Source organism: Pongo pygmaeus, chromosome 8 (genome assembly GCF_028885625.2).
Source record: "Pongo pygmaeus isolate AG05252 chromosome 8, NHGRI_mPonPyg2-v2.0_pri, whole genome shotgun sequence".
In the NCBI taxonomy this organism is placed as follows: domain Eukaryota; kingdom Metazoa; phylum Chordata; class Mammalia; order Primates; family Hominidae; genus Pongo; species Pongo pygmaeus.
The window spans coordinates 96,047,968-96,060,019 of NC_072381.2; the positions used below are offsets into that span (position 1 = coordinate 96,047,968).

Sequence of the window (12,052 nt, forward strand, 5' to 3'; positions counted from 1 at the left end):
GAACCTGTTTGGGACACCTGCCTTAGCCCCTTGTGAGCAAAATTATTCACTCGTAAATAATCCTTTAGATTTTCCTTGGCAAGATGATTAAAGGAAATACTATATGTGAAAACATTTTATAAACTAAAGCATACACAAATGTAACTTCTTGCTGTTACCAAGAAATGCATTTGTCTTTAAAAGACACTAAAGAAATTAATGCATTTTGTTAAAAAGTGCTGATTTTCATAATGTTTATATTTCAGTTGATTTTTAAACTATGGGTACAGAATCAGTGATATAAATTAATAGCTGTAAGTGTGACGTTTTTCGTTTGGTGAAATGGAAATCATTAACGGTTTTTATTTTGAGGTTCTTATTATGTTGGCATTTTAATGACCTTGAGAGCAGTTTTATCCCTTTTATAAATAAAAGTGTTTTAAAATAATTGGCAAAGTAGATTTACTAAGTTTATCTTGATAATGCTTAACAATTTATGGTTGACTTTACGTTTATTACTTGAAATAAGAAATAATTCATAGCTAAATTTCTGTTCAAGTTCTTTTGATTCTGCCACCTTTGTAGCTATTGGGTGTCTGTCTCCTTCTCCATAATCCCTTTCCATTTCTAAGGACAGAGTTTGAGTCTGTTTTCATGACACTATGGCCTTTCATAAGTTACCCTTCCAGCCTCATTTTCTCCTAATTTTTTCATATTCCTCCTTCACATCAGCCATATTGTCCCCTAAACTATTTTACCTAGGTTCTTCTTACCTTTCTCTCCATGCCTTTGTAAAGGAATACTTCTCTTTTTCTTATTCCGTTTACCCTATTCCGAGTAGTGTCACCTTTATATAATACCTCATTGCTTTATCCAGGCAGTTAAGTCTTGTGGATGCCTCCATTCCTATTATATTTGTGCTTCTCACATGCATGTATTTAGGGAAAAGCACTGTCTGTTAGGCATCTTAATACCCTCTGGATATGGATACAGTGCCTAGCCTATTAGTAGGTTTCTAGGAGAAATTGGTTAAATTTGAGTTGAACTCTGCCAACCTAATCTTTTAATAATTTCTGTTTATTCTTTGTTTATTGTCACCAGTTAAAGAGAGCAATAAATTTATGAGTTTGATTTTATTCATTAACTCAACTAGTATTTATTGAACACATTTTGCATAAGCAGGCCATTGTTGAGTGTTGGCAGTATAATGCAATTGATTCTTCAGAGGTACCTTGATGTTCTAATGAGAGAGGTAGGGTACATGCTGTAAAATGAGGCAAGCATGTGCTCCACATGGGAGCTGTACACTTGATTGCTGTGTTTGCTCTCTTGATTTGTCTGTCTACCATATATAAAGTGTCTGCTACACCAATGTCTGTGACTGGGTTCTGGCTACGTAAGATGCCATGGACAGACCATTAGAGATAACGCTGTCCTGCAGTTTTACTCATGAGGTAATCTTTAGGAATGAATTAGATGTTAATAATATACTGATATTTGTGTATGTTGGGAAAAAAGATAATGACAGTAAATGGCACTAGCACCCATAGCAGTTCATTATGGCTTATCATTTACTATTGCTGTAAGCCAAAGTCATATGTTAAACCACCTCATTTTAAATTATGTCTTAACTTCAAGCACGATGGTTTCCCTGTTTTACAGAAACTAGAAAAACTGCTTTTGGAATTATTTCTACAGTGAAGAAACCTCGGCCATCAGAAGATGAAGATTGTCTTCCAGCTTCCAAGAAAGCCAAGTGTGAGGGCTGAAAAGAATGCCGCAGTCTCTGTCAGCACTCCCTTCTTCCCTTTTATAGTTCATCAGCCACAACAAAAATAAAACCTTTGTGTGATTTACTGTTTTCATTTGGAGCTAGAAATCAATAGTCTATAAAAACGGTTTTACTTGCAACCCATTAAAACAACAAACGAAACCTAGTGAAGCATCTTTTTAAAAGGCTGCCAGCTTAATGAATTTAGATGTACTTTAAGAGAGAAAGACTAGTTATTTCTCCATTGTGTAAGTGATAAATAACAGCAAATATACTTGAATAAGATGTTTCAGGTATTTTTGTTTCATTTTGTTTTTGAGATAGGGTCTTGCTTTGTTGCTCAGGCTGGAGTACAGTGGCATAATCACAGCTCACACACAACCTCAATCCTGGGCTCAAGTGATCCTCCCACTTCAGCCTCTCAGGCAGCTGGAACTACAGGTGTGCACTACCACACCTGGCTATTTTTGGTTTTTTTTGTTTTTCCCTTGTAGAGACATGGTCTCACTATGTTGCTGAGGTGGGTCTCAAACTCCTAGGATCAAGCCATCCTCCCGCTTTGGCCTCCTAAAGTGCTGGGATTACATGAGCCACCACATGCAGCCAGATGTTTGAATATTTTAAGAGCTGCTTTCAAGAGTTTCTTGTTCATACTCAAATAGTTATTTTGAAGATATTCAAACTTATATTGAAGAAGTGACTTCAGTTGATCTTGTTTTAAGCTTCTTTCATGTATTCATCAAATCAACATTTTTTTCTAAAAGAAATTGTTATAGAATTTGTGGAAGGAGAGAGGATACATATGTAAAATTACACCTGGCCTCTTCCTTCACTGCTTCATACCTACGTGAGGTCTTTGAAATAGGATTCCTTACTTTTAGTTAGAAACCCCTAAAACCCTAATATTGATTTTCCTAATAGCTGTATTAAAAATAGCAAAGCATCGAACTGAACCAACTTTGGAAATAATTTATTTTTATAATGGGATCATGTTAAGTAGAAGTAGCTTTTTATGCAAATATGTACATTTATGCAATATTAATGTAAGGGCTCTAAAACACAATGGAGTAGAGCCAGAGGTATAACTGAATAAGAAACTTTTTTAAACAAGAGAAAGACAACTGTTCTGCGGGTTGGAGAAAATACAATTTTTTTTTTTTGAGACGTAGGCTCACGCCGTCCCCCAGACTGGAGTGCAGTGGCGCAATTTCTGCTCACTGCAAGCTCCACCTCCTGGGTTCACGCCATTCTCCTGCCTCAGCCTCCTGAGTACCTGGGACTACAGGCGCCCGCCGTGTATTTAGTAGAGACAGGGTTTCACCATGTTAGCCAGGATGGTCTCTATCTCCTGACTTCATGATCCGCCCGCCTCGGCCTCCCAAAGTGCTGGGATTACAGGCGTGAGCCACTGCACCCGGCCCAAGAAAATACAATTTTAAAAAGAGAAAGCTTTATAACCTCACCAATGAATACAAATGTTTAAATAAAATATTGATTAAAAAAACATTAAAACAAAGTACATCATGACTAGGTGAAATTTATTTTATTTATTTTTATTTTTTTCTTTTTGAGACAGGGTCTCACTCTGTCACCCAGGCTGGAGTGCAGTGGCACAATCTCGGCTCACTGCAACCTTTGCCTCTTGGGCTCAAGCCATCCTCCCACCTCAGCCTCCCAAGTAAGTGGGACCACAAGCATGCACCACCACATCCCAGCTAATTTTTGTATTTTTTTGTAGAGATGGGGTTTCGCCATGTCCAGGCTGGTCTCAAACTCCTGGCAGATTCAAGCAGTCTGTCCGCCTCAGCATCCCAAAGTGCTGGGATTGCAGGCACAGGCACGAGCCACCATACCCAGCCTTCCAGTTCTTTTTAATGCAGTATCCTTTATCTTATTCATAGGTCAAAAGAGAAAAATCAGAATATTTTTAATAGATGCCAAAAAGACATTTAATAAAGTTTAAAATCCACTCCTGATTTTTAAAACGACAATAATAAAAACCCGTGGCAAAATTAAAGTAGAATATTGTATGCATACATATATATGTTCGTATGTGTCTGTTTTTTGTGTATATTAAATGTGATGGCTCCAAAAGCATTTTTGACTACCACTTGGCTGATTTGATGGATTAACCTACCCATTCCTTCTGTAAAACTGAGGCCGGTGCTGCTGAGGCCACACACCAAAAGTCTGCCATTTCCTTGTGTGCCAGTTTGACCAAAAGTCAGCTGTGTTTATTCACAAATCTGTTTATGCCAGCTGTATTTAGCATTGTAAGTAAATTATTTTTTTAAATATGAAAATTGATGAGCTACTGGGGGCAAATGAAGAATTCCCGGGAAAACTAAGTCAGCACTTTGGAGAGGTTTGGAAAAGAGTCATGACAAAGAACTGCTGTCAAATTAGGTGTGAGAAGGATAACAAATTTGGGGATGATCAGTAAAAACTCTGCACTTGGATTGGTTCACTAATGTCAAGTTCCTTTTCTGCTTTAAAGGAACTAGAATTCAAGAAAGACAACTTTGGATCTCTCGTCAGAGAGATCATACTCCCAAGAACAGGCTTTGACCCTTCTGTAAAAGATTGGTACCCAAGTATACATTTTACTATTTTAAGCTCAAAATGCTTAACAGGATGTATGTTCAATTTTTTGGGGTGTCCCATCTTAATTTATGAATTAGTGATGTACCAGCTACAGTTGCACCAGATACAATAAGATTTTCATGTTATAGAAACGAGGTAAAATTATTTGCGGATATGACTGTCTTGGAAAACTCGTGAAATAAATGGGAAAAAATAGAAATATAGGTACCTTTCAGCTTACGTCCATTTACTACACATTTGTGTAGTATGTGTTTGCAGTTGTGCCTGCTTTCTATTCATCCGTGTTTATGCCATTGTACACAATAGTAGGGCATGATGGCTGATCACCAGTGAATAGCAGAGGCAAGTTTCCTTCTAATATTTACTTTCGTTAGAATGAACCACGAATTTAATTGCTACAAGATGACGATACCTCTGCCTAACCAAGATGAAGTTTGGCAGAGTGGCCAATTATGTATAAATACACAAAAACCAGTTTTGATTAATAACCTGTTCAATAATTTTAAAAGATGACACTATTCACAGAGACATAAATTACCAAGAAATGTGTAGGGCCTCTATAAAGAAAACTTAATGAAAGTAATAAGAGAATAAAGGGAAAATAAAGACTAGAATACATGGAGAGAGACATTGTTTTCTTGAATGAGACAAATTGTAAATCAAATTCTCCCCCAAATTACGCATTTAACAAAATTTAGAATCAAAATGCCTATAAGTATTTTTTGTTTTCTTGTTTATGTATTTGGTCTTTGGACTTGGTATTCTGAAAGAGTAAATATGAGAATTGGAAATTTCAGGGAAAAACCTAATGGGAGGGACTTACAATGCAGAAATTACAGAGTATAACAAAACTCTAGTACTGTAATTAAAACTAATTGGTGCAGAAATTCAGAAAGAACAGTGAAAAGAGCAGGAAGTCCAAGATCACACTTTAGATATAAGAAGAAATGATGGATTGATTGTTCAGTAAGTGATACTGAAATAATTGGTTATCTATTTGGGAGAGGCAGTACAGCATACCAGTTAAGTGCATAGGGGAAAGAAAAACTAAGTGCGTTTAAAGCCCAACTTGCTAGTACTCATTAGCTATGACCTTGGGCAAATTATGTAACCTCTCTGTGCCTCACTTCATCTGTTCTCCCTACCTGTGACATTATTGCAAGGGTTAAGTAGGTTAGTATTTGTGGAAGGCTTACTTTGATCAGGGCCTATCATAAAATGTATGAACTACGGCCGGGTGCCATCGCTTACACTTGTAATCCCAGCCCTTTGGGAGGCCAAGGAGGGCAGATAACTTGAGGTCAGGAGTTCAAGACCAGCCTGGCCAACATGGCAAAACCCCGTCTCTACTAAAAATACAAAATCAGCCAGGCATGGTGGCCCATGCCTGTAATCCCTGCTACTCGGGAGGCTGAGGCAGGAAAATTGCTTGAACCCGGGAGGTAGAGGTTGCAGTGAGCTGAGATCGCGCCACCACATTCCAGTCTGGGCGACAGAGCAAGACTCTCTAAAAAAAAAAAAAAGAACCAACTATTTTATTATTTATTATTTGATTATATTAATTTAAATATTGAAGTGTCAGCTATTATTTAGGAAAAAACTAAGTCAAATCTCTATCTCACACCCGATACACACCCGTAGTAAATCAAGGTAGATTAAAGATTTAAATTTTTTTAAAAACTTGTAAAATACTAGAGGAAAATATAAGCTAATTAAAAAAATAATAATCTTGGATTGGAATAGACCTGCTAAGCATGGTCATCAAAGCCAGAAAACAAAGTTTGATTGATTTGTCTCTACATAACAACAAGTAGGAAAGTACATTTACAATGCATATTCCAGGAAGGTTTCATATGCTTAGCTTTTAAGAATTTTTTTTTTTAAATACCCAACATGACATGCTGTTAGCATCCACAGAGATCCCCATTCCCAGGGTGGTGTACCTATTTTGCCAGTGCTTCAGATGTTGGGTACTAATGACTTATCTTCACCCTTTTCCAGAGGATTGTCCTGGGCTGATGAGAGTCACTTTACCTGAAGATACCTGGGAAGTTTTGTCTCCTCTGAGGTTGGCCCATGGCCAGTGACTGATGCAGGACATTACAGCCCGGCCCACTGGCCTCGGTGGTACAATTTATGCTCCTGAGCACCCCATGGAATTACACCGTGTGTGGATTTCTCCTGAAACCACATACTTGCCTCTTCTGCCCTGTTCTGTTTTTTCTCATTCCCTTATAGAGGACTCTCAGTAAGTCACTTGCACAAGAATCCTAATTTGAAATGCTGCTTCCGGGAGACCTGACTTAGAAAATTGGACAAATAAAGTTGATTTTTTTAAATGTCCAGTAACATGAAGATGCTGAACTTTCCTAGTCATTTAGGGGAATATCACCACAAATATATCTGGCTGATCAGGTTGAAAGTTAAAAGAAAAAAAGATTTATAAAGTGGGTATTTTCAAGATGGTGTGGAGGGAGATACAATTTGATGCAAGTCTTATATTTTTGATGTCAATTTATTCTTCAGAAATAACTGGTTAATTATAAAGGGTGGATGGATAAGGATATTCACTGCAACAATGTCTTAAATGTGAAAATGGAAACAACCTAAATACCCAATAATAACAGGATTAAATAATTCATTGTACATTAAAACAAAAGAATACTGTCTATAAAGATGTCTAGAATAAGTTGTTCAGTTGAAGTTGTAAAGCTAAATACACAATACCCATAACGTGCACAGAAATAATCAGAATGTCGTGAAACCAGGATTATTGGTGATGTGTTGCTTCCTTTGTTACTCATTTCTGTATTGGCATAATAAGTATTGGGTGTTCAAGAGGAGGGGAAAGGAAGTATGACAGATGTTATGGGGAAAAAGCAAAGTGCAACAGGAAGACACCTGGGGGAACTAATAGAATCTAAGGACTCAAAGATGGCTTCCTGGAGGAAATACAGCTAGACCAAAGGGGAGGAATGAGGAGAAGTGATGTGATGGGGTGGAGTGGGCTGTAGTGGGAAGAAGAGTCTTCAGGGAGCTGGCACAGTATGTGAAAACAGTAAAGCAAGTGCCTGGATTTTTTAAGGAACTGAAAATTTAGTTGAGTTGAAATTTAGAGTTTGGCTAGGAAAGTTATGAGAGATAAGAATAAAGAGTTAACAGCAGCCAGATTTTAAGGATTTTATAAGACATTTTTAGGAGTTTTTATTTCATCCTGAGGGAAATGTGAAGCCATCGAAGGGTTGAAAGAGGAGAGTGAGTTGATCAGCATTGCATTTTAGAAAAATCACTCTGTCTGCAACTTGAAAAACATTCTGGAGGTAAGCAAGCCTGGAGACCAGGAGCCTGGGAGGGCTATTTGAGTGATCCAGATGAGAAGTAATGGTGACCTGAACTAGGGCAGAGGCACCTAGGATTGGAAAACATGGACAGATCACAGCACTACTTATGTAGTATACTTGGTAAGACCTGGTGGTTGTTTATAAGAAAAGGATGAGGGAAAGAAGGTCAAAAACAACTTCTAGGACTCTCCGTTGGCCAGTGTGGTGTGTCCTTCACTGAAGAGCAAACACAAAATGAAAGATTGTGGGCAAAGAGTTGAGTCAGTGAGAAAGCAAGGAGAGAACCTTATAAAAAAATGACTATGTGATTAAAAACTTAAAAATTTCCCCCAACGTGTTTATCTTTTCCATTAGCAGAGATGACTAAGAGTTGTCTTATTCTAATGGGATTTATTCCATATTGTCTCTCATGCCTTCTACCTAGTTATTAGTGCAAATATTTATATGTGCAACACAAAACTTTTTAACTCTTTATTCTCTTCTCTCGTGTACCCTCCCAGTTCTTTAGGGGAGGTGGATTTGAGGCAGATACCATAAAGAAAAGTTGGTCACATGATGGTAACACGTTGAAGTTATGCCACATGAAACATCAGCACTGGCAAGAGAAATGTCTGTGTTGTAGGTGTTTCACTTGGAAGAAATTGAAGGACCCTGGGCCTTAAAAGTCTGACAAACTTAAGCCAGGACCCCTGTGGGGAAGGTAGAGGGGCCGACAAACAAGATTGGGAGTCAGAGATAACAATGAAATCCCCAATGCCTGTGGGAAGTGGACTCCCTGGATTGGTAAAACACTAGATAGAAAAGGTACAAAAATATTTCAAACCATTCTCCCAACTCTATATGTATCTATGACCAGATAACTGGAAGACCTTCTGATTATGGACTATGCGTATACACTCTCCCAGATGGTTAGAGGCATATCTAAGAGGTTAACATATATGATCTTATCCAAAATGGGTCTCTTGGTGCTAGTGTTTCACATCAGACTTCACTGGCTTTCATGTGTTTCCACAAGTGCCAAACATTTCTCATATCCTTGCTGTATTCCATAGAGCAGTGTTCCTGCTACCTGGAACACTTGATTCTTGAATAACTCCTGTTTACCTTTCAGACAAACCCCAAAGGTTACCACCTCAAAGAAGTCTTTATAGAAGCCTCGTCATCTTAGACACTCAGTACTCTGTATTGTTTCCTTCATCGTATTTACAACAGACAGATACTATGCACTTATGCCTCACTTAACGACAGGGATACGTTCTGAAAGGTGCATCATTAGGCAGTTTTGTTGTGTGAACATCACAGAGTGTTACTTACACAAACCTAAATGATACAGCCTACTACACACCTAGGCTATATGAGCAATACAGCCTATTGCTCTTAGGCTTCAAACTTGTACAACATGTCACTGTACTGAATACTGTAGGCAACTATAACACAATGGTAAGTATATTGTGTATCTAAACAAACATAGAAAAGGTAATGCACTGTACTACGATGTTACAACAGCTAGGATGTCGCTATCGATAGAAATTTTTCAGCTTCATTTTATTTTTATGGGACCACCTTTGTATATGTGGTTCATTGTTGGCCGAAATATCATTCTGTGGCACATGACTATGTATTTATTCCTCATTATTCCTTTAATATTCATATCTTCCAGGAGGGCATGTCATGGACAATCTCTTTTTCTTACCACAGGTCTTAGGACCTGGCTTAGCACCTAGCCAAGAACTACTGGCGTACCTCCTTTTATTGTGCTTCAATTTATTGTGTTTGCAAATACTGAATTTTTTACAAGTTGAAGATTTGTGGCACCTCTGTAAACAGCAAGTCTATCGGTGCCATTTTTTCAACATCATGTGCCTGTTTCCTGTCTCTCTCATGTCACATTTTGGTAATTTTCACAATATTAAAAACTTTTTCATTATTATTATATGTGTTTTGTTGGTTAGTATTCTTTGATTTTACTATTATAACTGTTTTGGGTAGCCACAAATTGCACTCATATCGGACAGTGAACTTAATCCGTGAATGTTGTGTGTGTTCTGACTCCTCCATCGACCAGCTTTCCCCATTTCCTTCCCTCTCTTCAGGCCTCCCCATTCCTTGAAACAAAACAATATTGAAATTAGGCCAATTAATAACCCTACAATGGCCTCTAAGTGTTCAAGTGAGAGGAAGAACCACACATCTCTCTCAATCGAAAGCTAGGAATGATTAAGCTTATTGAGGAAGGGCATGTAGAAAGCCAAGATAGGCTGAAAACTATGCCTCTCACTCAAGTTGTGAATGCAAAGGAAAAGTTCTTGAAGGAAATTAAAAGTGCTTCTCCAGTGAACACACGAATGATAAAGCAAAACAGCTCTATTGCTGAATGGAGAAAGTTTTTGTGGTCTGGATAGAACACCAAACCAGTTACAATAATGCCTTAATCCAAAGCCTAATCCAGAGGCCCTAACTCTTCAATGCTATGAACGCTGAGAAGTGAGGAAGCTACTGAAAACAGTTGGGAGAACTGCAGCAGAAGTTTGTTCATGAGATTTGAGGAAAGAAGCCATCTCTGTAACATAAAAGTGCAAGGTGAAGCACAAGTGCTGATAGGGAAGCTGCAGTGAGTTATCCAGAAGATCTAGCTAAGATAACTGATTAACATGGCTACACTGAGCAACAGATTTTCAATGTAGATGAAACAGCCTTCTATTGGAAGATGCCATGTAGGACTTTGATAGCTAGAGAGGAGAAGTCAATGCCTGGCTTCAAAGCTTCAAAGCTTTGACTCCCTTTTTTAGCTGGTGATTTTAAGTTGAAACCAATGCTCACTGACCATTCTGAAAATCCTAGGGTTGTTAAGAACTATGCTAAATCTACTTTGCCTGTTCTCTATAAATTGTACCACAAATCCTTGATGATAGCACATCTTTTTACATCATCGTTTATTGAATATTTTAAGCCCATCATTGAAACCTACTGTTCAGGAAAAAAATATATTCCTTTCACAACATTACTGCTAATTGAAAATGCACCTGGTCACCCAAGATTTCTGATGGAGATGTGCATCTGATGAGGATGTACAAGGAGATGAATGTTATTCTCATACCTGCTTACACAACATCCATTCTGTAGCCCATGGATCAAGGAGTCATTTTGAATCAAGTCTTATTAAGAAATACATTTCATAAGGCTATATGCCATAGATAACGATTCCTTTGATGGATCTGGGCAAAGTAAATTCAAAACCTTCTGGAAAGGATTCACCATGCTAGATGCCATTAAGAACATTCGTGGGTCATTGGAGGAGGTAAAAATATCATTAACTGGAATTTGAAGGAAGTTAATTCCAACCTGTGTGGATGACTTGGAGGGGTTCAAGACTTCAGTGGAGTAAGTAACTGTTGATGTGATGGAAATAGCAAGAAAACTAGAAGTGGAGCCTGAACATGTGACTGAATTGTTGCAATCTTGTCATAAAACTTGAACAGTTGAGAAGTTGCTTCCTATGGATGAGCAAAGAAAGTGGTTTCTTGAGATGGAATCTACTCCTAGTGAAGATGCTGTAAACATTGTTGAAATGACAAAAAAAGGATTTTGAATATTACATCAACTTAGTTAATAAAGCAGTAACAGGGTTTGAGAGGATGTACTCCAATTTTGAAAGATGTTCTATTGATAGTAACATGCTATCAAATAGCATCAGATGCTACAGATAAATCTTTTATGAAAGAAAGAGTTAATTGATGTGGTAAGCTCATTGTTGTCTTCTTTCAATAAATTGATGCAGCCATCCCAATCTTCATCAACTACCACCCTCATCAGTCAGCAGCCATCCACATGGAGGGAAGACCCTCCACCAGTAAAACGATTATGACTCACTCAAGGCTCAGATGATCATTAGCGTTTTTTTTAGCAATAAAGTATTTTTAAGTTAAGGTAGGTACAGTGTTTTTTAGACATCGTGCTATAGCACAATTATTAAACCACAGGATAATGTAAACATAACTTTTGTATGCACTACAAAACCAAAAAAAATTGTGACTCACTTTATTGTGATATTAGTTTTATTGTGGTGGTCTGGAGGTCAAAAATCATGGACCTGTGTGTTCTCTCCTGGGAGGTCTTTGACATTGCCAGTCCTGTCCACAAGAATTGTTAAATCTCTAGTTAATCTGCATTTTTCTAATGATCAGTAATATTGAGCTTTCTTTTCCAGATGTTTGTTGGTCACATGAATGTCTTCTTTTGAGAAGTATCTGTTCGTGTCCTTTGCCCACTTTTTGATGGGGTTGTTTTTTCTTGTAAATTTAAGTTCCTTGTAGATTCTGGATGTTAGAGCTTCGTCAGATGGATAGAGTCTGAATGG

At 37.8% G+C, this 12,052-nt stretch overlaps 1 protein-coding gene across 3 annotated transcripts in view; it reads left to right on the plus strand.

Annotated features, from left to right (window-relative positions):
* Positions 1-4,335, plus strand: part of RPP30 (ribonuclease P/MRP subunit p30) — a 31,360-nt gene extending 27,025 nt beyond the window's left edge. For 2 of the 3 annotated variants that reach the window (XM_054435891.2, XM_054435892.2), the window contains one exon: positions 1,642-1,840. In XM_054435891.2, the coding sequence (XP_054291866.1) occupies positions 1,642-1,748 (107 nt within the window). In that variant the 3' untranslated portion in view covers positions 1,749-1,840. Of the gene's footprint in view, positions 1-1,641; positions 1,841-3,326; positions 3,429-4,247 lie in introns of those variants that run through there. The other variant, XM_054435893.2, reaches the window with a different exon arrangement.
* The last annotated feature ends 7,717 nt before the right edge of the window (positions 4,336-12,052 follow it).